Source organism: Balaenoptera physalus (assembly GCF_965194825.1).
Source record: "Balaenoptera physalus genome assembly, chromosome: 16".
Lineage (NCBI taxonomy): Eukaryota > Metazoa > Chordata > Mammalia > Artiodactyla > Balaenopteridae > Balaenoptera > Balaenoptera physalus.
The window spans coordinates 69546137-69572168 of NC_138898.1; the positions used below are offsets into that span (position 1 = coordinate 69546137).

Consider the following 26032-nt stretch of genomic DNA (forward strand, 5'->3'; position numbering starts at 1 on the left):
TATAAGTCATCTAGAGATGATTTAAATATACAGGGGGAGGTATGTAGGTGATATGCAAATACTACACCATTTTCTATAAGGGATTCAGTATCCTCAGTTTGGTCCTGGAACCAGGGGACCACTGAGTAGTATTAAGAATTAACTCCCTCTGAATAAAAACCACATGTATGAAAACACCAGTCATTCCTCGTGATTTTAAGAGCAAGCTATAATCTAAGGAGTCTTATTTTAAAACTGCTGGTTTCTTCCCCTCCCTTCTCTGCTAAGAAAAAAGCCAAAGCTCCCGATATGGCTGATTTGTTGGAGCTTTGAGAGTTATGAACCAGAAAGGAGATGAGTCTTTCTCTTTCCTCTTAGGTGAAAACTCTGGAATACATCAAGAAGCGAAGCAAACACCCAGACATGGGGCATCTGACTGAGCTGGCCCTCAGGCTCCCTCTGCAGACGAGGACCTGACCCTAGGGGCTCTGGTGCCAAGTCCAGAAAGACCTATTTTGCGTTTTTGTTTTTATTTTTACACACGTACAGACTGGCTTCTCTACTAGATTATTCTGCCAGTGAAGTGAAGAAGTGGGAGCTGTCAGAGCATTCGAATCCACTCCTGCTCACTGAGCACAGCGTCTTAGTGTTTCTTTGCACAAGTGGCCTTCAGATGGGCCTTTAGGGAAAAACTGAAGAATGCAAGTAACATCTTTCTTTTCTGAAAGGTGTTTTTTAATTGGAAAAAGAACCTTGAAAAGCAGTCCACTTTGACAGACCCACTGTGCCCTTTCCCTAATTTGCTTTATATCAAAATCAGCTCTTGATTGGATTTAGAGTATGCTGGTGGATTAAAGGAGAAAGTGAGGTCAAATCTGAGATTCCCTGTAGCTTCGATGGAAAATATACTGTAACTGAATAAACCTCCTGAAGGAACACTTAATGTTCATGACTATTCATTTAATTACAGTTGACTCTCATCCGGAAGAGAACGTGTCTAAACATACCGCCTGGTTTTCTTGCAGCCATAACCCTAAACAGCATGTGATTCTGTCTACTTTTTTATCAGTTTGGCAGAATCTGATTCTCGTATTACCACTAATGAGCTTCTACTGACATTTTATTTTGAATCAGTAAGAGCATTAATATTGGTGGTGGTGGTGACTCACAGCCTAGAACCCCTTGTGCAGGAAAATGCATCCAAGTTGTGGATTAAAAGCGCCCCCAAACTATTGTACTTTTGGAAGGTACACACTGAATGTGGATAGACTACATTTCACCTCTACTCTGTGAAAAGCCTGATACAGTTCACACAGTAAAAGTAGCTAAAATAAAATTTTTTTAATATACATAAACTCATGTTTTAATTGAATAGCTTGGGACCAAGAATATGCTATGGATTTTCTGGCCGGCTTAATAGTGAACCCCACCCCACCCCAATGCAAGGATTCTGTTGAGAAAATGGCCTCCGTTAAGGAACAGCGTGTACTAAAGAATGCACCTCAACTGAACAAAACAGACATTCAGAAAGCATGGTGGTATTGCTCAAGTGTTCCCAAGTGGCCTTTATTTCACAAAATTATTTTCATTAAAATTATTTCCTATACCACTTTTACTATATGATACTATTCAAATGAAAATCAGTCGGCAGATTTACAAATTATGCACTTTTAAGTCATCTACTTTGAGGCTGTACACATCAGACAGCATCCGTGCCCAAGCCTGATCAGTGAATTCCTAATGCCCTTCCATTAACCTGGACTCGGACTTTCACGTTCGGTCAGGTCTCTGTTACACCAAAGCAGCTTCTAAACCATGTGTTACCTGGCCCAGGTGGAAGCTTAGATTTTCTATGTTCTTGTGTGGTTTCCTCAGCCTGTTACTAAATCAATTAGCCAGTCTCTGAAAACCATGGCCTACATGAGATGAAGTCTACTACTACTACTACATGAAGGATGATGGAACAACAACAACAAAAAAATCAAATTTTAGGAAATAAGGTGAAAGTGAGAAAAACTTCTGCATGAGGCCTGTATTAATTTTCTATTGCTGCTTTAAATTACTACAAACTTAGTGGCTTAAAACGTCACAATTTTACCACCTTACAGCTCTACTGGTCTAAAGTCCAGTGGGCTTACCTTCAAAGTGAAGGTGTCAGCTGGGCTGTATTCCTTCTGGAGGCTCTAGGGAAGAATCAGTTTTCTTGCCTTTTCCAGCTTCTAGAGGCCACCTGCATTCCTTGGCTTGTGGTCCCTTCATCTTCAAACTAGTGACAGCTTGTTGAGTGTTTCCTGCAAGTCTCTTGACTCTTCTGTCTCCCTCTTCTACTTCTAATCCTGGATTATCTGGGTAGGCCCAGTCTAATCATATTAAGGTCAGCTGATTAGCAAACTTAATGCCATCTGCTACCTTTAACTCCCTTTTGTTTTGTATCACAACATATTAACAGGTTCCAATGATTAGGACTTGGACAGGGGGTGGGGGGGGCGGGGCATGGGGGCATTATTCCAACCACAAACCTGAACAGTTCTAAGTTTGCAGAGCTGAACACACAATTTTTAAGGGGAGAACTGTGTATCTGGCAAGTACTTTTGATGGGCCAGTCTAGTTACAGAAAGGTGGCCTCAGGGAGGGGCCTAGTGGGCTAAGGCGAAACAGCAGGAATCACCCCAAGGAATAAAGTGGTTAAGAATCACGAGGTCTGGGGAACGGCTGGATGAAGGCAGTTATGAGGAGGGAAGGACCTTGCCACAGGAGGGGGGTCGGTCAGTGAGCAACCCCCAAGGGAGAAACAGCCGACAAGTGCGAGAACAGGGTTGTTACAAACTCAGCTAAGACCGCGGCTGTGCTTACATACCAGACCTCCCACCCATCTCTCCCAGATTCTGAGTAAAAATCCAAAAACTGCCTTGTTCCAGTGGAGACAGGCTGTGTGCTACACGGAGTCAACAAATGAAGAACAACATGGGAAATCACACCACAAAAACTTGCAGACAGCTTGAGGAGGGCCCAGGACATGGGGAAAAAGGGGGATAGGTGACTCAAGACAATGTTGTTTAATTTACGAAAGGACGGAGGCCCAGCTAACTGCAGGGCAGGAGCTGTCACTAGAGCAACAGTGGTCTGCATCTATGAGAGCAGCCGAGACAAGGCTAAGTTCAATCTGAGGACACTTGGCATCTTGCCGTCTTGGCTGCCCAGCCTTCTCTGCTTAGACCCTGCTTCAGGAACAGACTAATAAACCTTCCCAAGCCAAGTGGAACTCATTCAGCCACAGTGAGCTAGAAAGTCAAATCCTATCACACAGAGACTGAAGATACTGAACAGCAAGAGGGGAAAGGCCTGACCACCACACCCTAATGAGAGCTACCACTGTGGGGACAGGTCAGGGACAATCGCTCAGCCACTCTCCGGAAGCACCCAGTAGATAGCAAAGCACAATCTTTCCTGACAGCCGAGCAGCCCCAAACTGTAGTGTGATCTCTCAGCGAGATAAAAACGATTAGAGAAGCAGTGGTTGGTTCCTTTTACACTGGGCAAGTTCCTGTAGTGTGGATCAAGACTGGGAAAGATTTATTCCCCTGTCGGAAGGGGATGTGCCCTGAAGAGCTAACTCAAATGCAGAATCTTACCTTGTAGGCCTCTTCCGTATGCATCTCAAGGTTGAATCCATGAAAGGCCAAGTTCACCTTCTGAGGGAACTGGCCCACCTGAATCACTGCTAACAAAGACTTGTAGGACTCCAGACCCGGCCAATGCTTGTTGGTCAGGGCCCAGGCAGGCCTGCCTCACCTCTGCCCCATGGGGCAGTAGTGGACCCGTGTTCATCTCACTAGCATCCGAACCTCAGTCTTCCTTCCTGACTGGCCTGAGAGTCTCCCTCCACACGCCAGGGGCTGGCTCAAGAATGGATACGTGACCCACTGCTGGGCAATGAGCTATGACAGAAGGGCTTCTGGGAGTTTCCTTGATCCACAAGAAGGATTTTCTTCTTCCTCTGTAATGGTCTAGTGTCTTGATATGCTGCCTGGAACTGCTACAGCCATCTTTCCACCAGCCTGATGAAGCCAACACTGAGGATGATGGAGCAGAGAGGAAACATTCGTTTCCTTCATGGGAAGCTGAATCAACCCCCTACGACAGGACAGGGCTCCCTGCCACGTGAGAGACTGAATTTCCTGGCTATCCAGGCCTGCCTGAGACAGGATGTCTGTAGCAGGAGTACAAGCCAAGTGGTGTGAAAAAGGCCCAATCAGAACTTATATTTTGGAAAGAAAAATGCTAGGTGAATGCGGAGAAGGTGGTCACATGTCACTCGGGGGGCTACACCTGGAGCTTTGTGAGGCTGGCTGTAGCGTCAAGGCTTGGAAACACTGTTCCCAGGCCGATGAGGCAACGCCCTGTCATCCCCACGTCTGTGCCTCCTGGCATTCGACCTCCTCCAGGGAAGTTGCCTGGGATTCTCCTCCTCATGACTGAAAAGAATCCAATAAACACGTCCCTGGGAATTAATGTGCCATTGGTTCATGTGGAGGACTAACCAGCTGCTCTCTAAAACGCCTGTTCAGAATCCAGTTAAAGCAGAAAGATTAAATGCAAGCTTGGCACTGGGGATGGAAGGACGGCAGACGCAAAAGGCAAGATGGGTTTAGAAACACATTTCCCAGCAGCGGAGGAAGCTCAGCCGCATCTGCTTGGTGGCAATCCAGGCGCCTCTTTGCCTGTGGCTACTCCAAGAAGGGGGAGGGAAAGTGAGCTTGCTTCTCCCTGTTTACATGAATCCTGCTTCCTGTTTGAGATTTAGGCATGTAAAAAGCTTCTGTTTCCTCAACTGAGACATTTTAGTCCTCAGTGAGTATTCTGGGTGAAATTCCCTAGAGGGGACACTCAGTGTGGTGAACAGTGACATCGGTCTTGGGGCACAGAAGTACACTTGGCATTTACTGGTTGGGTGGCCCCAGGCAATGTTATTACTTCATCCCTGAACTTCAGTTTCCTCATCTATAAGATGGGGATAATAATAGCACCTGTTTCAGAATCATGAAGATTAAATACATTAATGCAAGGGAGACACGTATGTGCCTGGCACATAGTAAGCACTAGACAAGTGTAAGCTATTGATACTCACTGTCTTCAACAGGGACGGAAGCTTCACACAGAAAACAGTAGGTTTCAGCCACTCACACGTTCTCCTGGTTCCTGAAACGAGCTGCCCTCACCCCAGTTTGTCCAAGCACATCAACACAGTTGTCCTTTATCTCTGCGGGAGTTCCATTCGAGACAACTGTCCTATGGCTTTCATCTGCGTAACGGAACAATAAAAGCAATGTTGGCCGTTTTGGGGGACAAGACAGGAGAGTTTAATCTTCAAACTTGATTGACTTGGATGCGTTCCTGTCAATATAAAAGATTCTGTCCGGAGCCGTGGAGAAGCCGAGGCCGGCCCTGCGGTTGTACTTCCAGCTCATGGCCCGGTCGTAGTCCTGCTGCAGATTCTGCTGCAGGGTGTCGGCCACCTTCTTGCTGAGGGCCATGTTGGGCCTGCCAACCATGGTAGGGGGGCGACTGAATGAAGGGGACAGATTTTTAAAGCCACCCATGAGTTTGAGAAATTTCAGTTTCTTTTCCTCATTTTCAAAGCCAGCAGTATCCCACTGGCCAAACTGAGCTCCCTGTGGTAAGAGAAAACAGGTGGTTACTTCGCTGGCTTCCAAAGCCTCTTCCTCTCCCCAGCCCCCAGCCCCCAGCCCCCAGCCTTGCCGGGGAGGATCCAGGTGATCAAAGGCTTACCGCGCAGCAGGCACAGTGCTCGCAAGCACAGCGGCGGATTACCTTAACTCCAACCAGAGCTCTGTGAGGAACACTGTTGGTTCCCACTCTCCTGATGAGGAAATGGAGGTTTGCAGCTGGACTGGGGGCACAGCCTACTTGGTAACCCTGCTGAACTCCATCTCGGGTCTGGCCCACACCAGAGCCCACCTTTCACACTGAGTTGCCCGTCTGCCCTACTCCTTCTCCCCCAGTTCACGGCAGACAGTACGACACACCTCACCAGCTGGCTACTCATCCATCAGCCTAAGGTTTCTGTCCTTTGGAAGGTGGAGAGGGCAAGTGGGAGTCTGAAATGCATTTCCCTTCGCAGAAGCACTGCACTTCATAGCAGGAAAGGAGTGGAGGCCCCGGGAGGTGAAGGGTCACACGAGTCGGAGGCTGAGCCGGCCCAGGAACTCAGGGGTCCTGAGATCTGTCCAGAGCACTCTACAACCCGTGCATGAATCACCCATGTTTGAGAAAATGCAAGAGAGCCCCTCAGAGCAGTGGCCCAAGAGAAGACTCCCTTCCCTCCCATGTCTGTGGCCGAGGCCAGAAACCCAGCTCTCCATGAAGACTGTGACTTCGAAGACTTAGGATTGAGCCCCGCCTGCGTCACCCTGGTCAAGTAACTTAACCCCTGAGCCTCAATGTCCTCATCTATAAAACGGGGGCATAACAGCCCCCGACGGGGCTTCACTGAGGCTCGAATCAGGTTTTTCACCAACAACTCAGAGCATGACGCCTGGTTCGCTTTAAGTCCTCGAAAACTGGTCATCTACCCACCCCACCCCACCAGGACTGCTGACCTCTGTGCTGCCTGGGAACTCTCCGCCTGTGAGCCCAATGCCAGCCTAGCACTTACTTCTAGGTCGGCTTTGGGAGAGCAGTAAGAACCAGTCATTGCTACAGCTAGCTGCCCTGAGTGAACCGGTGACAAGCTCTCCGAGCTTCACAGTGCCCCCAATACAGGCATAACAACTGCTTCCCAAGCCTTCACTTTCTAGAAGGAGAGGCCACCTCTGACAGCCCCGCACTGGGTCTGAGGAGAGAGCTGCCAGAGGCTGACCAGTCCTGTGAGCCTGCTCTCACAGGGCTACCGACCCACTGAGAGGGGACCGGGTCTCAAATCCCCACCATGTGCCTCAGCAGTCAAGTGGTCCCAGGTCCCAGGAGGCAAGGCCACCTAAAGCATCCCCAGAAGATCCCAGCCCCTATGCCCCCGGACCACCCTCCTGCTGTCAGGTCCCTCCAGGTATAGCCTCTGGGCCACTGCTCTGGATGCTGCTGCCTTGTTTCTGGCCTTCCTCACTCAATCATGGAATCTTATCAGCTCTGCCCAGTTCAAGAGGATGGAGAGAAAGGAGACACTAGAGGAATGACATAACAAAGCCCCATTCCATACCCCTCTGGGCCAGAGCATGAGTCCCATTTTACAGGTGTGGAAACTGAAGCTCAAAGAAGGGAAGTTACTTGCTAAAGTCTCATAACTATAGAAGGTGGCAGAGCCAGGAACTGATCTCAGGTCTTTTGATCCAAAGCAGCTGTTCTTTTCGGAGCTACACTAGGAAAGCTTAAGACAGTATTACAAGGAAGCAAGTCCTTCCGTCATCTGGATCCTCTGTCCCCCTCTCCCAAATCCACGTCTATTAACAAGTCCTCTTCTCTCCCCCCTGCCCTCTCTTCTACCCCAGTCCCCGCTGCCCCACATAAACGCCCTCCAGCAGTTCCCACTGCCCTGCGTGCCGCACCCTCCCGTCCCTCTGTTCAGCCTGACCTCACGGTCCCCATGCCATACACTCTCCCGTGCCATCTCCTTGGGTCTGATTTGGAAATTTCCCATTCCAACTGGACCAGAGGCCTGCCACCTCTGCCTCCACCCCTGTCCCAGCAGCTTTCTGAGGGCACCACCCACTGCTGGAAAGAGCTCGCCATCACGTGCCCCCAGCGACTGATGACCGGGACATCCTGCCCGTCCAGAGCCAGAGACAAAGGTCCAGGCTGCTTAGCTCAAGCGGCCAGCTCTCCAGGAGGGAGGCAAGCACCCCTTTCCCAAGAAAGGAAAGTAGCTCAGGACGAGCTCTGTGGAGCAGGGAGCCGGCTGGCAGGTGGGGGCTGCTTCTGGGCCAGATGGACTTGGTCTCCCGTCCCTGCAAGGTGAGGAGGAGGCGGGATGCCAGAGCACGCCTCGCGGAGCCCAGCGTGAAACTTACCGGCTGCTTCCTGGTGTCAGAAGCTTCCGTCCTGCCCGACTCACGATCGATCTCTTCTTGCAAGGCCTTTCGCCTCACCTGAGCAAGGGAAAGGAAAGAGGGCAATGAGACAGCCAGTTTCGAGCTTCAAACCCGAGACAGAGATGAGGTGGGGTGGGGGGACTGGAGGGGGATGGGCAGCTTTGTTCTGCTGCAGACCGGGGGAGGAATTTGTCAAAAATACCCTCTAATCACGTGAGGGGCAATCCCTTGGCCTAAAACGTGCAAGCCTCATTCACCCTTCTTTTCCATTCCTTAAGAATGAATCTTCCAGGGGAATGCCCTGGCGGCCCACTGGTTAGGACTCGGCACTCTCACTGCCAGGGCCCGAGTGGTTCAATCCCTGGTCAAGGAACTAAGATCCCATGAGCTAAGTGGTGCGGCCAAATAAATAAATTAATAAATAAAAGAATGACCCTTCCTAGACACTGACGCTTATCCACCTTTAGCATTAGAACCTTTTCTGTTTGTAAGAGCCATTTGGGGTGGAACTTTTCTCAGAACACACGCCCAAAGCCCCGCCTGTACAGAGGCTATTGTAGTTAACTTTCTTGCTGACAGCATCGTCTTCTAGAGAGAACACGGGCTCTGGAGTCAGGCATAGGCTAGTTTGAATCCTACCACTGCCATTACCTAGTTGTGTGGTCTTGCGTAAGCCAATTAATCTTTCTGTACCGTGGTCTATTTATCTGCAAATAGATGGAAATATCAGCTACCTTGGAGGATAAAAGGGAGACAGAGAACTGTGATACTGCGGTTTATAGTAAGAAATATATGAGAAGAAATATATATATATAAACTCATCCCCATCCCTGGCAGAGTTCCAAAAACGCTAGGAATTTCCTAAGTGACGGGAACAATCAAAAGTGTCCTTTGTTATGTTAATTGGGTGACTTTTGTAAGCACCTGAGGACAGGGGCTGGTTGCCAAGAGAACCAACCACTGATGAGAGGGTTGGAACTTTCAGTCCTGACCTCTGCGGAGGGGAGTGGAGCAGGAGATGGAGCTCAGCCACCAAATGGCCAATGATTTAATCAACTGTGCCTCTGTGATGAGGGCTCCACAAAAACCCAAAAGGTCAGGGTTCGGACAGCTTCTGGGTTGGTGAACGCTGGAGATTTGGGGAGTGGAGCTCTCAGAGAGGGCGTGGAAGGTCCACGCCCCTTCCCACACACCCTGCCCCGTGCGTCTCTTCCATCTGGCTGTCCCTGAGTTATAGCCTTTCATAATAAACCAGTAATCTGGCGAGTAAAATGTTTCTCTGAGTTCTGTGAGCCACTCTAGCAAATTAATTGAACCTGAGGAGGAGGTCTTTGGCAGCTCTGATCTATAGCTGGTTGGTCAGAAGCACAGGTGACAACCTGGCTTAAGACTGGCGCCTGAACAGGGGACACGGGTGGGGAGCAGTCTGGTGGGACTGAGCCCTTCACCTGAGCGGTCTGACGGTATCTCCAGATAGACAGCGTCAGACCGAGTTGAACTGCAGGACACCGCGTGGTGTCGGGGAGTTGCTGGTTGGTGTAAGAAAGCCCCCAGCCCCATGATGAACTGCGGCACAGAATGTAAGACGAAGAGTCCCCGGCACACAGCAGGGACACCTCGCACACTGTTACCAGAGAGGCTCAAGGCCACAGTCAGCGTACCAATGACCCTGCGGTTTGATACAGAAGCTTCTAGGGCCCAAGGGTTCAGGTGTGACTTTAGCTGCCCCCAGTTTGTGGCCCCTCCTCTTCTCTTCTAATCTACCACAGGCTGAAATGAGGTGACCATTTATATAGTTCAAAACTACATAAAACAGGACTTCCCTGGTGGCGCAGTGGTTAAGAATCCGCCTGCCAATGCAGGGGACGCAGGTTCATGCCCTGGTCCAGGAAGATCCCACATGCTGCGGAGCAACTAAGCCCGTGCGCCACAACTACTGAGCCTGTACTCTAGAGCCCGCGAGCCACAACTACTGAAGCCTGCGCGCCTGGAGCCCGTGCTCCGCAACAAGAGAAGCCACCGCAATGAGAAGCCCGCGCGCCACAATGCCACAACTGGAGAAAGTCCGCGCACAGCAACGAAGACCCAACGCAGCCATAAAAAAAAAAAAAGAAACTGCATAAAACAAATCCAAAGGGCAGCAGTAGGGATGAGAGAAAATGGTGGTATATTCCTATGTCAGAGTCATGCTGCTGACAGGGAACAATGTGGATGTGCACTCACTGAAGCGGAAAGCAGCTCACCAGCTAAATGATAAAAGTGAAAAGAACAGTATACAGAGCGTAACTGTACGCTGCTTTAAAATCACACATACACAGTTACAAAGGAAAAATCTAGAAGAATGTAACAACGAAGGGTTAACAGTGATTATTAGTAGGTGGTAGCAGGGGTCCCCAACACCCGGTCAGCTGGAGGGGAGGGGAGCGGAGCGGCGGGAGGGGAGGGGAGCGGGGAGAGGGGAGGGGAGGGGAGCGGCAGGGAGGGGAGGGGAGCGGCGGGAGAGGAGGGGAGCAGCGGGCCCATGAAGCTTCATCTGCTGCTCCCCGTCACGAAACTGGTCCCTGGTGCCAAAAAAGTTGGAGACCGCTGGGTGGTAGGACTTCAGGTTGCTTTTCCCCCATTTTTTCTTTTAACACAATGAACTTTTTACCAGAAAAAGAAAGGGAGAGTTGGGGCAGAAAGCTTCACTTACATTGAGATCATCTGTCACCCAAAACAGAAGTTTTCTTTGAAAGTGTGAAGTATTTAATAGGCACAAATGCATAAGAAGCAAAGAGGTGGCTGGTGGGCCTTGCCTGTGTGAGGGGCGGGACACGTGGGAGAGGCGCCGAGGGCAGGGGCAGGGGCTGGGCCTGGCCGGGTTAGGGCCCCACCTCCATCCTCCCCACCAGCCACTGCAGCCCGGGCCCCCTCTCCCCAAACGACGATGACCTGCAGGAGGCTGGGGAGCCCCTGGTTCTGGGGGGCCTGCGCTCTGTGCCAGGCCCTGGACTGGCCCCATCAGCATCCTCCTACTGAGCCTCTCCCCTCCTGGGAGAGAGGCCCCCAACACCCCAAAGGCATTAGGAACTTCCTCGCAGCATCTTGTAGGCCCCCCTCCTTGTAGTCGGCTGACTTGCAAGCACTCCTCTCCGTTTCTCTCTCCTGGAGTAGCAGGGCCACGACACGGGCCGTCCCCACATCACACCCTGTTGCTTCTGTCCAGCAATTACTTGCTGACACAGCGTGAGGATGCAGGCAGGTGAACGGCTGCCACTTACAAAGCACAGGTCTCGGGGCAGGCCCCGGCTGCCACTTACAAAGCACAGGTCTCAGGCAGGCCCCTGCTGAGCGCCTCCCAAACGGCCTCATTTGGTCTTCACAGCTACCTACTTGAGGGTCGCGAGGTTAGTGACTGCCAAGGTAACCTCATTAGTAATGGCCCAAGGCTGTACCTATGTGGTTACTATGCTGTCCTGATAGGCCTTGGGGTCCAGGATCATAAAAATATCTCAACTCTTGGGCTTCCCTGGTGGCGCAGTGGTTGAGAGTCTGCCTGCCAATGCAGGGGACACGGGTTCGAGCCCTAGTCTGGGAGGATCCCACATGCTGCGGAGCAACCAAGCCCGTGAGCCACAACTACTGAGCCTGCGCGTCGGGAGCCCGTGCTCCGCAACAAGAGAGGCTGCGATAGTGAGAGGCCCGCGCACCGCAATGAAGAGTGGCCCCCGCTCACCGCAACTGGAGAGAGCCCTTGCACAGAAACGAAGACCCAACACAGCCAAAAATAAACTAATTAATTAAAAAAAAATTCTATGAGAACAAAATTAAAAAAAAAAAAAAAAAATCTCAATTCTAGAATGTCCAGGTCCCACATAGGATCTGGGCATGACAGAAGCAGAAGCTGGTCCACAACAGAACAACTTCTCCTAACGCTCCTGTACAACAACTGTATTTCTATATACAACAATAAAAATTGAACTGAAATAGTATTTACAATAGCATCAAAAATATAAAATACTTAAGGAAAATTTGACAAAAGACGTGCAAGACCTGTACACTGAAAACTATAAAACAATACTGAGAGAAACTAAAGACCTAAATAAATGGACAGAGATGCCATGTGTACGGATCAGAAGCCTTCACACTGTTAAGATGTCAGTTCTCCCCACATTGGTCTACAGATTCAAGGCAATCCTAATCAAAATCCCAGAGGCATTTTTTGGTAGCAACCAACAAGTTAATTTTAAAATTTATACAGAAGTGCAAAGGACCTGAAATAGCCAAAGCAACCTAAAAAAGAACAAATGCTAGAGACTTATACTGCCTAATTTAAGATGTTATATAGTTACAATAATCTAAACAATGAAGTATTAGTGTAAAGATAGACATACAGATCAATGAAACTCAATAAAGAGTCTAAAAATAGTCCCCCACCCACCCCCCCACACACGGTCAACTGATTTTTTACAAAGGTGCCTAGGCAATTCAATTGAGAATTTAAAACGTTTTTAACATCAAAATAATGCTAGAAACATTGGACAGCCAATAACAAGGAACAAATGACTGATACATGCAACAATACAGATAGATCTCAGAATGACGAGGCTAAGTGAAAGAAGCCAGTTTAAACAAGAGCACATACTGTATAATCCTGATTATATACAAATTGTAGAAAACGCAAGCTAATTCATAGTGACAGAGAGTAGTAGTGGTTACCTGGGGATGGGAAAGGAAGGGATGGAATACAAAGGGGCACAAGGAAACTTTTGGAAATGATGGGTACGTTCATCATCTTAATTGTTTAGCTGGTTTCCTGGACGCATACCTGTAAAAACTCATCGAACTGTACACCTTAAATATGTGCAGATTCTTGAATGTCAATTATAGTTAAATAAAGTTGCAAAAGGCAAAAAAAAAAAAAAAATGCTCCTGAATGGAGGCCAGGAGGTGGTGACGCATGGGCCAGGCAGAGCACGTGCCCACTGCCTGGCTGCAGGTCACAGGGACATGTCCCCTTTTCCCCCTGCAGTGGTTATGAGGAGGACAACCTCAGCCTGGGATTCTGAAGGACCGGACAGCCCCTGAGCCAAAGTCAAGGCAATGAACAGCTCTCCCGGCATGAAGTGGGGGAGGCCACAGGCTCCCCGCCACTGGAGGGGCGGCAGAGGCTGGCCTCATTGCCTTTGGAGTCCCTGACACCTCTGGGACCAGGAGCTCGTGGCCTGGCGGGAGGCGAATGTGCGTCTGGGAAGGGAAGACGCCTGGGAGGACGAGGACCGGTCGTACCTGGTCTATGTGCGCCTCGTCCATGTTGCCCTTCTTTTCCAACACTACCTCCAAGTCCGTGTCGGGCTCCTGCAAAGAGGGCAGAAGGAGTAAGGCTCCAGCGGACGATGGCCTCTGCCCTGGCAGCCCAGCTGGATGAGATCGCAGCAGAGTCCAGAAAAGACTCAAGACCGGAGCGCGACGCCCACCCCTATCGCCCACAGAACGCCTGCCATCCTTTCTCTTCCACGATTCTCCCCAATTCTGTCCTGAAGACTGTGGTCCTGACCTATCTGACAGACGGAGGCACTAAGGCTCAGAGAGGTGAAGTGAGGTCACCCCACCGCTCAGGGACAGGGCTGACACTAACCCAGGTCTCCCGACTCAGGCCTACAGCACAACCTTTCCCGCCAGACGTCACCTCACTTCCCAGGGTGACACCAAACCAGCAAGAGCAGAAAGGCCAAGGCCCCCACTGACAGTGGGGGAGGAGGGGCTGGCGAGGGCCAGGGAATGCAGAGGTGGGGCTGGGGGCCTGCAGCAAACCCAAATCCCCCCAGTTCTTTCCTCCATACCCCGCTCCGGCCCCCCAGCTCCGGAGTTCTGGTCGGTACCTTCTCTCCTGCCTGGACAACCAGGACAGGCTCTAACTCTGCTTCCCCGCCCCCAACACTGGTCCATTCCATACAGCAGCTCGGGTACACCCTAAATTTACATGTTATATGTCAACGCTATCTCAATTAAAAAATAATAAAACCACCTCAACTGGACCACACCACCCCATTCCCGAAAACCCTCCAGGAGCTCCCATCTCATTTACATGAAAATCCAGACCCCTGTGGCCTCTACAGGCTGCCAGGACCCCAGCTGGCCCAGCTCCCGCCACGCCAGCCTCTTTGCTCCTCCCAGGGCCTCTGCACCTGCTGCACAGACAGCCCCTCACGGGTCTCAGCTCCCACACAGAATCCTTGCTGGGCCTGCATGGGCCATGCTCTCACGGGCCACCCTCTCTCAGTGGCCTCAGCCCCTGCGGGACCATCTGACAGCAAGATTCAGGTTGGCCACTTTCCCCTAGTCCTTCAGCAGTGACAAATGCCACGTCCTCGCTTCGGGTGTGCTCTGCCTGGTACCCCGCGTCACCTGTGAGGAGCCCTGGATGGCTCTGCTCGCTCACGTCACCTGCCGAGTCCCAGTGCTCAGCCCACCTCCTCCCTCCCCTCCCCAGTCAAGGAAGCCCGTCACGGGGGAGAGCACATCTCTGCTGTCTTCACCAGGCCACCATCCCTTCCCTTCCTCCTGGTAACAGGACCCCGGTATTCCTCTCAGAAACCACCGCCCCCCAGTTTCAGACAGTGGAGTTCCAGTGGGACTGATACTCTCAGCCCCTGCCCACTAGCTTCAGATCTGGGCTTCTGGTTTGTGTGACCCAATTGAGATCTGGGAGAGCAGTGCTGGGACTTTCCCTGTAATCGTTTTGGAGGGGCCACCGCTCTCCCTTTGCGGGTGGCTTACCTACTATGAAGAAAGCCTGGAGATGCTGGGACCATCTCACCACGGGGTTGGGGTGGGAAGGAACCTGACATTAAAACCAGCATTGAAAAATACAAAGCCCAGAGCTAGGGAAAGCCACACAGGCATCTCCTGCGATCTAAATCTATTTGATCCCTAAATTGTGTATCCTGAGCTCAGATAGCTATGGACATCATATTACCTCAAACTATTTGGTTCCTGAGCTTTAGATAGCAAGTGGCAAGAGTTCAGAAAGAGAGGCATTTATCTGAAAAGCTTATTCTAATTAATCCAGATCCTGAGTGCAGATAGTGAGAACTCGGGTAAAGTTTCGATAGCAAGGGATACCTGTATTATTGAGACTATTACACTAGCACCTGGATCCAGCTATACCTGAAGGTAGTAGCTCTCAAACCTTCTAGTTACATGTGTTGATAAATCCCCTTTTCTGACTGAAGTCAGTTTAATCACGGCTCTGGCAGCTAAAAAGCTGAGTGCCGTGTGTGTGCGCGTGTGCGCGCGCATATACACACAAACACACACACACACCCAACTTCCACCCCTATTCTCCCCAGTGTGCTTCTGAAGGAAGCCTACCTCCTCCCAAGGTTCTCCTGCTACTCTGCTCTCCTGCCTCTTCTTCTTCTTCTTCTTCTTCAGAGCTGGCTCCTCAGTGTCCACCTGCTCTGCCTTTTTCTTGGACTTCATTTTCTTCTTCACAGGGGCCTTGGGGTCATCTCCTATTGGGATGTATTCTGGAGCTTCAACTTTGACTAACTTCTTTTTACTTCCTTTCCTACGGCTGCTCTCCACAGACCTGGAGAGCTCAGGGTGCCCCAGGGGGTTATCTCCCTCCTGGTGGATTTTCTTTTTCTTCTTCATCTTCATGTTGTGTTCCCTGGGGCTCCCCTGCTTCCGTTTCTGTCCCGAGGCTGCCTGCTCAGGGACGCCACCTTTCCCAACTGAGCAAGTGTACAAAGCATCCCTGGCCTCACAGAACCAAGGGTCCCTGGCTGAGAAGGCTGTAGCTTCCTGCGACTTCTTCTCCTTCTTGTGTTTTTTGAGCTTCTTGCCAACTCTGGTCACCTCCTCGCCCTGCCTGGGGTCTGGGGAGGTCTTTGCCCTTGAGCCAGGGGACACGGACTTTCTCTTCTTCTTCTTTTCCCTACCGAGGGACTCAGATGGACCAAGTGCCTGCTTCGTGGGGCTGGGCGATGGCTCAATCCGTCTGGCACGTAACACGGTCTCAGGTTCTAGGGGCTCCTCGCAGACGGTGCTGTGACCCTTCTTTTTCTTTTTTTTCTTCATTAGAGGCATTTCGGGTGCCTGCTCTTGGACCATATTCTTTGAGGGTGATGTGGCTCTTGTGGGACAAACCTCCGCAAAATAATTGTCACTGTTTAAAACCGAGTATTGAGTCTCTGGTTCTTTAACTACCTTCTTTTTTTTCTTCTTCTTTTTTTCTGGGAGCCCAAGGCCCAGGTCTCCTTTGTGAGTCTTAGTGATCATTCCTGAAAAAAGAAATGGTACAAGTTATCAGCATGCCAAGCTACCCTGAGTACAATTCCACTAGATATTACCAAAAGTCACATTTCCTGGAGTGGATGGTCTGAAAGGTTAGGGGCTGGGAAAATGGGAATGATTCCTGTGGAGCAAAGGGAAATATGATGGAAGAAACAGAATGGAGTTTGAATCCTGACAGCCCCAGGTTGAAATCCAAGCTGCTCCCTCACCTTAAGTCAATCAGCTATCCTCGCTGGGCCTTCACTTCCCCAGCTGAAAATGAGGGGAGATAACACTTCCTTCCTCAAAGAGCTGTTGGAAAGAATAAACGATAATCCATGGAAAGTGCTTTGTACATCACTGATTCCCTTTCCTAACCCCCTTCCTCAAACCTCTTAAGCCTAATCATTCTCTCCAGAAATGTACCCTGTGCCAGCCACTGAGGGCACAACTGCACTCAAGCCACAGGCCAGGCATGGTCCCCGGGGCTTACCTTTTACTGGATGAAGGGGACAGAAATCCTGAGGTCAGCTCCTCTTGCTGATTGTCACCAGAGGCAGTAACTGTGACACAATTAATCCATTCCCTTGCTTCATCTAAAGAGCGCTTCTGCTTTGCGTCTGGAAATTAATTGCCCCCGCCTGCACCGAGGGTGACTTACTCTTCTAATTACCTTCCCATGTGGCTAGTAATGAGAGCAGCAGCAAGGTATGGTGAGGAGCCCCAGCTGGGGCTGAGGACGCCTGCATTCAAATGGTGACTCAAATACTCTTGCCACACAGCACTGGCTTCTCCAGGCCTGAGTTTTCCTATCCATAAAAGAGGCACTGAACCAGATCAGATCAGAGGCTAGTGGGGAGGGGGGGAAAGGGGAGGAGGGAGGAGGGGAGGGGAGGAGGGAGGTGGGGGAGGGGAGGAGGGAGGGGGAGGGGAGGAGGGAGGGGGAGGGGAGGAGGGAGGAGGGAGGGGGAGGGGGGGCCACATCCAGCATACAAGCCTGTTTCACTGTTTTTAATTTTTCAAATAAATTGCCAACATTTAATGATTGGAGAAAACACAGAGCAACCTTGAACACTCAGCTTTTTTTTTTTCCTTTGGCAGGGCTGGGGGGTGGTCAAGGAGGCGCCTATGAGAAGGGCCTGGGTCCTCAAGTACATTTCAGCTTCCAGTTGTACTACGTCTCTCACACCAGTCACCAGCCCACTTCCTGCTCTCTGGACTAGATGACATGGTGACACTCAGGGAATCCAGAAACAAACGGCCTCTCACAGGAGCTTTGGACGGTGGGTGGGAAAGACCAGGGAGCTTCTCCATCCTGCAGCTTTCTTCAGAGCCCAGAGGGTCCATACTGGACCTGCCTCTTAGCTGCTTCAAAGAGCCAGGCCAGGCCAGAGCTGTAGCTCAAGTTCACTCATAACTGGCTCCAGGAGCACCTGGAGAGCCAAAGGAACACTCGCTCGCTTACTCCTGTCTGTCTGGTTTTCTGCTGTATTCCCAGGGCCCAGCTCTATACCTGGCACAGAGCGGGTGCTCAAGAAATACTCACTGAACGAAGGAAGGAATGCTAGAGACACAGACGTGAACAAGAGATGACTCTGCCATCAAGAAGCAGGTAGGTGTGGGTGGGAAAGACGTGTGTTAACAATGATACAGGTGATAAAAGCAAGCACAGTGGTAAGGTCAGGGTAAGAGAGGTCATCTAATCTGGCCTACCAGTTGTCAGGAAACTTTCTGAAGGACAGAGGTTTCCAGCTTGGGCAAGTGCAGGATGGCGATGCTATTCCCTAAGACAAAGAAACTGAGGTGGGGCGGTAGCGGGGGAGGCGAGGGCTGAAGGAGACAGGCTGGGTGGAACAGATGCCTTTAGATGTCCGTGTGGAGATGTTGGTGGGCAGGTGGATGAGGCTCAGAGGTGACTGGGCTGACACGGGTGACGTAAATTTAGGAATACATGGATGGTAAGTAAGCCTTGAACAGAACGAGCCTGAGACAGAACCTTAAGGAATACTAACGTTTAAATGGGTGGGCTGAGGAAGAGGGGCCTGCAAAGGAGAGGGAGAAGGTGCAAACGTGGAGAGGGTGGAGTCAAGGGCGCCAAGGGTGCCTCAAATGGAGGAGTGGTCTAGAGATCGAATAAGAACAAAGAAACCAAGGGGAGGCTGTCCCCACCTTAACCCCCTTCTCTCCCCATTTCCGCCGTTCAAATCACTGTAGCATCCTCCTCTTTACACTGAAGATCCTTCTCTTCAAACCTGAGATCCTAAATGTATTCATTCCTTCAAGGAAAAGGGAAGAGGAAATGAACCTTACAGCGTCTCCTGCGAACGCAAATGCTTTCTCCAAAAGCGCTTTTTAAAGTCTCGCGGTAGCCTCGTGAGGCTCGGTGTGAGTAACCCATCTCAGAGACGTGCAAACTGAGACTTGGAGACTTTTAATTTACTTGCCCTGAGTCCCAAAGCCAGCAAGGGGTAAGATTCGAAACCAGCCCGCAGAACTTCAGAGCCTGTGCTCTCCGCATAATAGCACCAACACCCCACTCCCACTGCAGGCTCACTAGCAGGAAGCAAGAGAGCCGGGAGGCGAAACTGCCTCCTCAAAGGCTCTACCGCGCCAAAGCTTCCGCACCAACACAGAAGGAGGGATTACGCAGGGTCCCGGGCCCAGCTCCAAGGTGGGAGAACTTCCTGCAGACTGCGGCCTCAGGCCGCGGCGAGCGCACACCGGCGACGGGGGGGACTTGAATCTGAGGGTGCGGGTCGCCCTCCAGTCCCTCGGTTCTCCGCGCAAGTCCCCAGGCCCAATCTCCAGCCCCAGCTCCGTCCTGCCTGGTAGGCGCCCTCCTCACTCACCCGAAGGCCAAACTTCCCCGCCTCCACGTGAGAGCCCACTACGCCGTGACCCGGAAGTCGATCTCGACTCGCTGGCCCGCCCTCGCAAGATGCGGTTCCTTCCGGGTCGCGGCCTCGCGGGGAGCGCGGTTGCCATGGAAACTGCAGACATGGCGGCGCCGGCCCCGGTGGGCAGCGTCTCTAAGCGTTTGGAACGGGCGCTTTCAACTGAGTCGTCCATCACCACCAGGACGCCAGGGCACGTCGTGTCTCCCGTGTCCCTCGATCTGCGCGTCTCGCCGGGACAGGTTGCGGAGCTGCCCGGCAAGAACCTGTGGGAGCAGATCTGCGAGGGTAGGCAGCCCGGGCCGGCCGAGAGGGGCGGGACTCGGGCGGCCAGGTGGGGCCGACGCTTCCTGGGCGCCTACTGTGCGTCTGGCGGTTGACGCGCGAGGCCTCCTGGCGGCCTCGCCGCGGGCCCGCCGGGCTCTCCATGTTACGTAGGGGAAACAGAGGCTCTGAGAGGCTTGCCCGAGGTTAGGCAGCGCAGCCTCCAGCCTGCATCCATAGTCAGGTCGAAGGCAGGGGAAGGCGGAATAAAGGGGACCAGCTGGTGTGGGCCAGTGGTACTCAAATCTCATTTAGTGAACAGGAAAGCATCGCTGGGACGGAGATGGGGAGCTTGTTTAAAACATAGGTTCCCAGGCCCCGCCCACAGGGCTCCTAATGGGGTGTAGGGGAGCACTTTGAAGGAGCACCCCAGGTAATTTTGATGTAGATAGTCTGTGGCCCACGCGTTGAGCAAGCCTGGTCTAGACAGATTTGGCTTTAATCCTTCTCTTCTTCTAGCCTTCCTTAAAATTCGTAAGTGGAGTTTGTTTAGTTCACCTTCTTTTGTGGGCCTACATGTACCCTTGATCATGAGGCCCCGCAGTACTCTTCACATACGTTAGAGTTAGGCATACCTCCGAGATGTTGCAGGTTGTGTTTCAGACCACAGCAATAAAGCGACTCACAGGAATTTTTTGGTTTCCTAATGCATATAAAAGTTATGTTTACACAATACTGCAGTCTATTAAGTGCACAATAGCATTATGTCTAAAAAAACACTGTATATGCCTTAGCTTAAAAATACTTTATTGCTGGGGAATTCCCTGGCTGTCCAATGGTGAGGACTCCGTGCTTTCACTGCCCAGGGCCCCGAGGGCCTGGGTTTAATCCCTGGTCGTGAAACTAAGATCCCACAGGCCCTGCGGTGTGGTCAAAAATAAATAAATAAATAAATAAAAATAAAAATACTTTATTGCTAAAAAATGCTAACCATCATCTGAGCATTCAGTGGGTTGTAGTCTTTTTGCAATACTGATGTCAAGCAGCACAGATCACCATGACAAATGTAATAATAATGGAAAAGTTTGAAATATTTTGAGAATGTCCAAAATGTGACACAGACACAAAATGAGCAAATGCTGTTGGGAAAATGGCACTAATAGACTTGCTTGATGCGAAGTTGCCACAAACCCTTCAATCTGTAAAAAAATACCTTCTAAGTGCAATAAAGTGATGCACAATAAAACAAGGTATACCTGTATTTTACTTATCCTCGGTAAAGTGAGCATAATAATGGCACCTATTTCAAGGTGTTAGGAGGACGCAGCTACAGGGACACTTCAGAAAGGGCTTAGCAAAGTGCCCGATTTACACCAAGAGCTCAATGTATATTGCTCTTAATAAATAATGCTGGGTGTTTTTTTTCCTCCCTAAGATTGTAAACTCCTCGAGGTCAGGAACTCGGATTTTTCATTCTTGTGGCTACCATCATTACTTCAACTGTCTGAAACAGCGCTGTCCAATAGAACTTTCAAATATGGTAGCCACTAGCCACATATGGGTATTGAGCACTTGAAATGTGATTAATGCAATTTTGTAACTGAATTTTTTGTTTTACTTCTAGTAAGTTCTAATAAACTTACACAGCTACATGTGGCTAGTGACCACTGTATTGGACAGTGCAGGTCAGTAAATGTTTGTTGAATGGAGGAAAGACTGAATGTACCAGTATATGGGACTAGGTAGAGAGAGAGAGAGCCATGAGTTGAGAGAAGTGGAAAGTACAAAGGAAGAAGAGAATAATGGACTCAGAGTTGATAGATGCCCTCGAAGGCCATCTATTTCAACTCCTACCCAGTGCTTGAATTCCTCCTGTATTGCGTTATACCTAGAAAAACCTTTTTCATCTTGAATGTTCTCCTTGTAACTTCTACCCTTTGCTCCTTACCCTCCTGGTGCTATGATCCAAGTTGCTAATCACTCTACCATTATGAAAACACCCAAATAGAAGGTTGTTATTGTGGCTGTCTTTTCCCCAGAGCTTTCACTTCTCCAGGCCAAACAGCTCTTCATAATACAATTGACTAGTGGTGTTTTGTTGAGGAAGCTGCTCAGCCTCATCTCTAAGAGGGGATAATCCTTGTACCTACCTCACAGGGCTGTTGTGAGGATGGAATAAGATAATGTATGCAAAGGTGCTTGCACAGTGCCTGGCATTTAGAAAGTGCTCAATAAATGTTCGTTATTGTTGACAAAGAAACATGCTTTGCATTTGTTTTAGAATCATGGAGTTTATTTTTCTCAAACAGGCCTGTAGGGAGAAAGCAAAGACAAAGGGTTTTTTGGCTCTGAAAAGCAAGTGAATTGATGCCACTTACAAAGTGATAGAGTTACAAAATGAAGTTAATGAGGTCAAAGTTGGTGAATTTATATACACAGGCACTGTAATGATTATTATAGCCTGGATGAGAGACCCAGTTTCTTAAAACAAACATTCTAACAAATGCAGTTTTCTATAACAAACATAGTAAATTCAGTTTCTCACAGCAAACATGAAAAACAGGCTTTGTAATAATCCTGTGTTTGAGGTTAAGTATTATATTCTTTTAGGAGATTTCCATTTAAAAAGCAAATTATCACAGCAAACAGACCTGTCAGAAACTCAATTTCAGGAAAATGAGATACAGAATAGGTATTATTAAGACCTTTATTCTACCTGGCTAGTGCTCTGTGTGTGTGTGTGTGTGTGTGTGTGTGTGTGTGTGCGTGCGTGTGCGTGTGTATGATGACTTACTTGTGAATGTTCTTCAGTTTTCTTATCTTTCCAGTGACAACGAATCTAGGGCTTTTTATTCTCAAAAGCACCTGTATTAGTATCAATAAACGTCTTTCCTGCCAAGGCTTCTAATTAAGTCTTGTAGTTGCTTATGACAATGATTTTTAACTATGGTTTTAACCAGGACTGATTCAAAGTATTTGGATCTTACAGTCTTATATTCTGATATTGCTGCTATTACTGCCATCGGCATCCTTATTTTTTTTTTTTTAATTGATTATTTTATTTATTTATTTATTTTTGGCTGTGTTGGGTCTTCGTTTCTGTGCGAGGGCTTTCTCTAGTTGCGGCGAGCGGGGGCCACTCTTCATCGCGGTGCGCGGGACTCTCACTATTGCGGCCTCTCTTGTTGCGGAGCACAGGCTCCAGACGCGCAGGCTCAGTAGTTGTGGCTCACAGGCCTAGTTGCTCCGCAGCACGTGGGATCTTCCCAGACCAGGGCTCGAACCCGTGTCCCCTGCATTGGCAGGCAGATTCTCAACCACTGCGCCACCAGGGAAGCCCCGGCATCCTTTTTATTGCCATTGGTTCATCACTCCAAACACTAGTCTGGCCTCAGCGCTCAGTGCTGTTGTGAAATCAGGTCCCTTCTTCCCACCTGCCAGATAACAGCATGGTCCAGTTCTGAATCAATGCTTGTTCCCCTAGCACAGCAGCTGAGCACAGCTGCAGAGAAGTGACACCAGGTGGCTCTCAGCAGTGCTTATCGGTCAACATCCATAAGTGCCTTCTCCCTTTGCCTGCATCTACTAGTCCCCAGTTTTTACTCCACTCCTCTTACTTGGCGTGAGACCACTTGGCAGATGGAGGAGGCATTCACTGAGAATAGTCAGGCGATCAAGAGTGGGGAGGGGATCCTCCAGCTTCCTGATACCAGCAAACATATTTGCATCTGCACATATGGAAGAAGTATTTATCCCGCTACCCGCACAGCTCAGCCCTGCATCTGTGCTTTGGGGCCATCCTCTCGCTATCCCAGCATCCTGCTGTATCACTCACCTCTCCAACATCTTTAACTTCTCTACTGGCTTTTCCCTCCAAGCATCCTCTAGTCAGTCATCTTGGGGAAAACCTCTCCCTTGACCCCTGTCATCTAGCTCTTGTCTATCCCTCGTACCTTCTGAAGCCAAGCTTCTGGAAAGAACTCGTGTTCGCACCACTGTCATTCCCATTCCCTTATCAACCCATGAGCTCCTACTTCATGGCTCCAACGAAATCATTCTCATGCATGAATCATCATATCTACCAGTGCTGGGAGTTATTTTAAGTGCTGGACCAGGCACGACCCCAGGCACTGTCCTAAACACCAACAATTACTCTCTATCATAAACTCCACTGCCCAGTCCAGAAATCAGAGATTCATCTTGCATGCTTCCCTTTCACTTTCCATGATCCCTACGTTCATTCTCCAATCCCTGTAGATCCTACTGGCTCAACATCTCCTGTAACCCCCAACTCCTCAGCCCCTAGTTCTCATGGCCCTTACCACTCCCTGTTTGGATTGCTGCTGTAGCTTTTTAGTTGGGGAAGGCTTCCTTCCAGACTATCTTCTACAGGAACCTCTCTCAAATTCAAATCTGATCACATCATGCCATGACCTACAATGATTTTTACAGCTTTCATGGTAAACATAAAGTTCTTAGCTTAACACCTCAGCCCTTTAATGATTTGGTCTCTGTCTCTTTTTTTTTTAGATTCATCACCTACCATTTGTCCAAATCATCCTAATGGCTAACATTTACTGAGCTACCCTTTATGTGTCAGGCACTGTGCTAGGTGCTTGCTTTTCCTCTTGTTTAAACCTCTCAGTAACTTGGTGGTTTAAACAGATACGGAAATTGAGTCATAGAGAGCTTAGGAAACTTGTCCAAAGTAAGTGGTAGAACCAGACTCCAACTCAGATGTGTGTGACACTCAAGTTCAAGCCCGTAAGCAACATAGCAGCGTGCTCCAAACTGTAGATCTGGAGGACATCGCAATATCCCAGATACTTGCTAAAGTGCAGATTCCTGTGGTGTGATGATTCACCCAACTCCTTGGGGGTGAGTCCCTAAGCTCTGCATTTTAAACACACTCTCTAGGCAAGGGACAAGGCATAGTATCACTGTCCTGTGCTGTGTACCTTTAGCCATAAGAAACTATTCCTCCAGCACACCACACTGTTCCATTCCTCCGCACCTTTGCACAAGCTTTGCCTCTTACTGGAACATCTCTGCCTTCTCATATTCATCTTTCAAGACTCAGCCCAAGTGGCCCCTCTTCTGGAAAGCCTTCTATTATTATTCATGGTGATTTTGAAGCCCCTCCTTGGTGCTTCCTGAGTGCAGCCCTCTACGGCATCACTTTCACATCTTATAACCGCTGGCTCTTACTGTCCATCCCCTCACCAGGACACAAGCTCTTCTGCCTTCTTCATCTGTCCCCCCAGCACCTTGTACATCCCCTTGCCATAGTATATGCTGGCTAAGTGTTCGTTAGATTCACTTCCAGCCTCCACCTTCCTGGCTCATCCCTTTCCAATAGGCCACTGTTGGTGAACACTGCATTTTAATTGCTGTTTCATTTAGGAACATGTTCAGCTGCAAGTCACAGAAAGCCCGACTAATAGTGGCCTGAGCAATAAAGACATTTCATCACCTCACATGCCTGGAGCATGGCGGCAGGGAGGTTCCAATTTGAGCACAAGGGCTCTGTTCCCCCAACAGGGTTATAGGTTCTTTCTGCTCTGCCTCTTACATAGTGTTGCCTTTGTTGTATAAAATGAACAACTACGTTTACATGTTCTTAGATTAATGTTCATTTAAAATGCATATACCATTAAATTCTCCTAACCAATTACAGGTTCTCCCTGCTACCCAGAAGTAGAGTTCCTGTGAAAACTTTCATAAGCCAAAATGGCATAAAGCAAAGAAACGATTACCTTAGGACACATCTTGCTAAAGGATGCACAAACTAAATCGAGAAAAAGTACAGATGTTCACAGACAGTTCAAAACTGTGGTGGCGTGGTGCTGAAATGCTGAGTGTAGCTCCAGGGGAAGGAGCTTGGCGGGGCCACTCCACTGCTCGGAATGCACACTTCCTCTGTAACAGTTCGCTGCAAAACAAACGCTGATCGCGCTTTTCACTTTTCACCTTTTCTGTTAAAGCAAAAATGCCCTTTGGATTTCCCTTGGTTAGCGAAAACAGGTACTATTGTAGGTCTTTTGTAAAAGTGAAGTGCGTAAAGCAAACTTTCGAAAAGTCGGGGACACCTGGAATCCAAATTACAAGCTTAGGTAACTAAAAGATTGTAAACATTTGTAAATTTAATATACCTGATTTTCTTAAGAAGTTCTAATGCCAGACCAGCAAATTTTTCTTCAGTACTCTACAAACTTAATAAATTCATGCAAAATTATATGGCTTTCAATGTAAAAAGCATCAGTCGGTAATCAATTATATGTTTTAAACTGAAATCGCAAGGTGACAGTGACAAATTCTCAAATATGCCAGATTCTCTTAAATCTTACAGAGGCTTGAAATAAAAAACACATCAGATTGTCCTGAAGCAAATGTATTTTTCCATACTTCTAGATAATCATATAACTGTATATCTTTTGTGCTTGTAGGATGAAAAAGTTTGTATATTTTCCATCAAATTTCTCCTTGGGAAAAATATAAATGGCAAATAAATCATAATTAAAGAAATATAAATAAAAGTAAAGTATCATTTTAAATATGTATGAGATTGGTTATACCCTAGAGAAACAGGCA

The 26032-nt window shown here is 49.2% G+C and overlaps 2 protein-coding genes and 2 long non-coding RNA genes across 12 annotated transcripts in view; 2 read left to right on the top strand and 2 right to left on the bottom strand.

Annotated features, from left to right (window-relative positions):
* Positions 1-917, top strand: part of VPS35L (VPS35 endosomal protein sorting factor like) — a 119840-nt gene extending 118923 nt beyond the window's left edge. For both annotated transcript variants that reach the window (XM_082430979.1, XM_082430977.1), the window contains exon 31: positions 358-917. In XM_082430979.1, the coding sequence (XP_082287105.1) occupies positions 358-456 (99 nt within the window). In that variant the 3' untranslated portion in view covers positions 457-917. The remainder of the gene's footprint in view (positions 1-357) is intronic.
* Positions 1-19352, bottom strand: part of KNOP1 (lysine rich nucleolar protein 1) — a gene marked incomplete at its 5' end in the record, with an annotated part of 41045 nt that extends 21693 nt beyond the window's left edge. Inside the window, 6 exons of one of the 7 annotated variants that reach the window (XR_014254986.1) lie at positions 1516-2339; positions 5108-5647; positions 8000-8081; positions 13293-13361; positions 15378-16291; positions 19133-19352. Coding sequence is in view for 4 of the 7 variants with exons in the window: in XM_082431068.1 (XP_082287194.1) it covers positions 5340-5647; positions 8000-8081; positions 13293-13361; positions 15378-16291; positions 19133-19352 (1593 nt within the window). Of the gene's footprint in view, positions 1-1515; positions 5648-7999; positions 8082-13292; positions 13362-15377; positions 16292-16776; positions 17078-18452; positions 18560-19132 lie in introns of those variants that run through there. The other 6 variants (XR_014254987.1, XR_014254985.1, XM_082431068.1 and 3 more) reach the window with 6 other exon arrangements.
* The window catches only part of LOC309645695, a 331483-nt gene that overhangs the window by 50304 nt on the left and 255147 nt on the right, over positions 1-26032 (bottom strand). The gene's annotated exons all lie outside the window — the stretch shown is intronic.
* Positions 19326-26032, top strand: part of LOC309645677 — a 97239-nt gene continuing 90532 nt past the window's right edge. The window contains exon 1 of one of the 2 annotated variants that reach the window (XR_014255000.1): positions 19326-19465. This is a non-coding gene — a long non-coding RNA (uncharacterized lncRNA). The remainder of the gene's footprint in view (positions 19466-26032) is intronic. The other variant, XR_014255001.1, reaches the window with a different exon arrangement.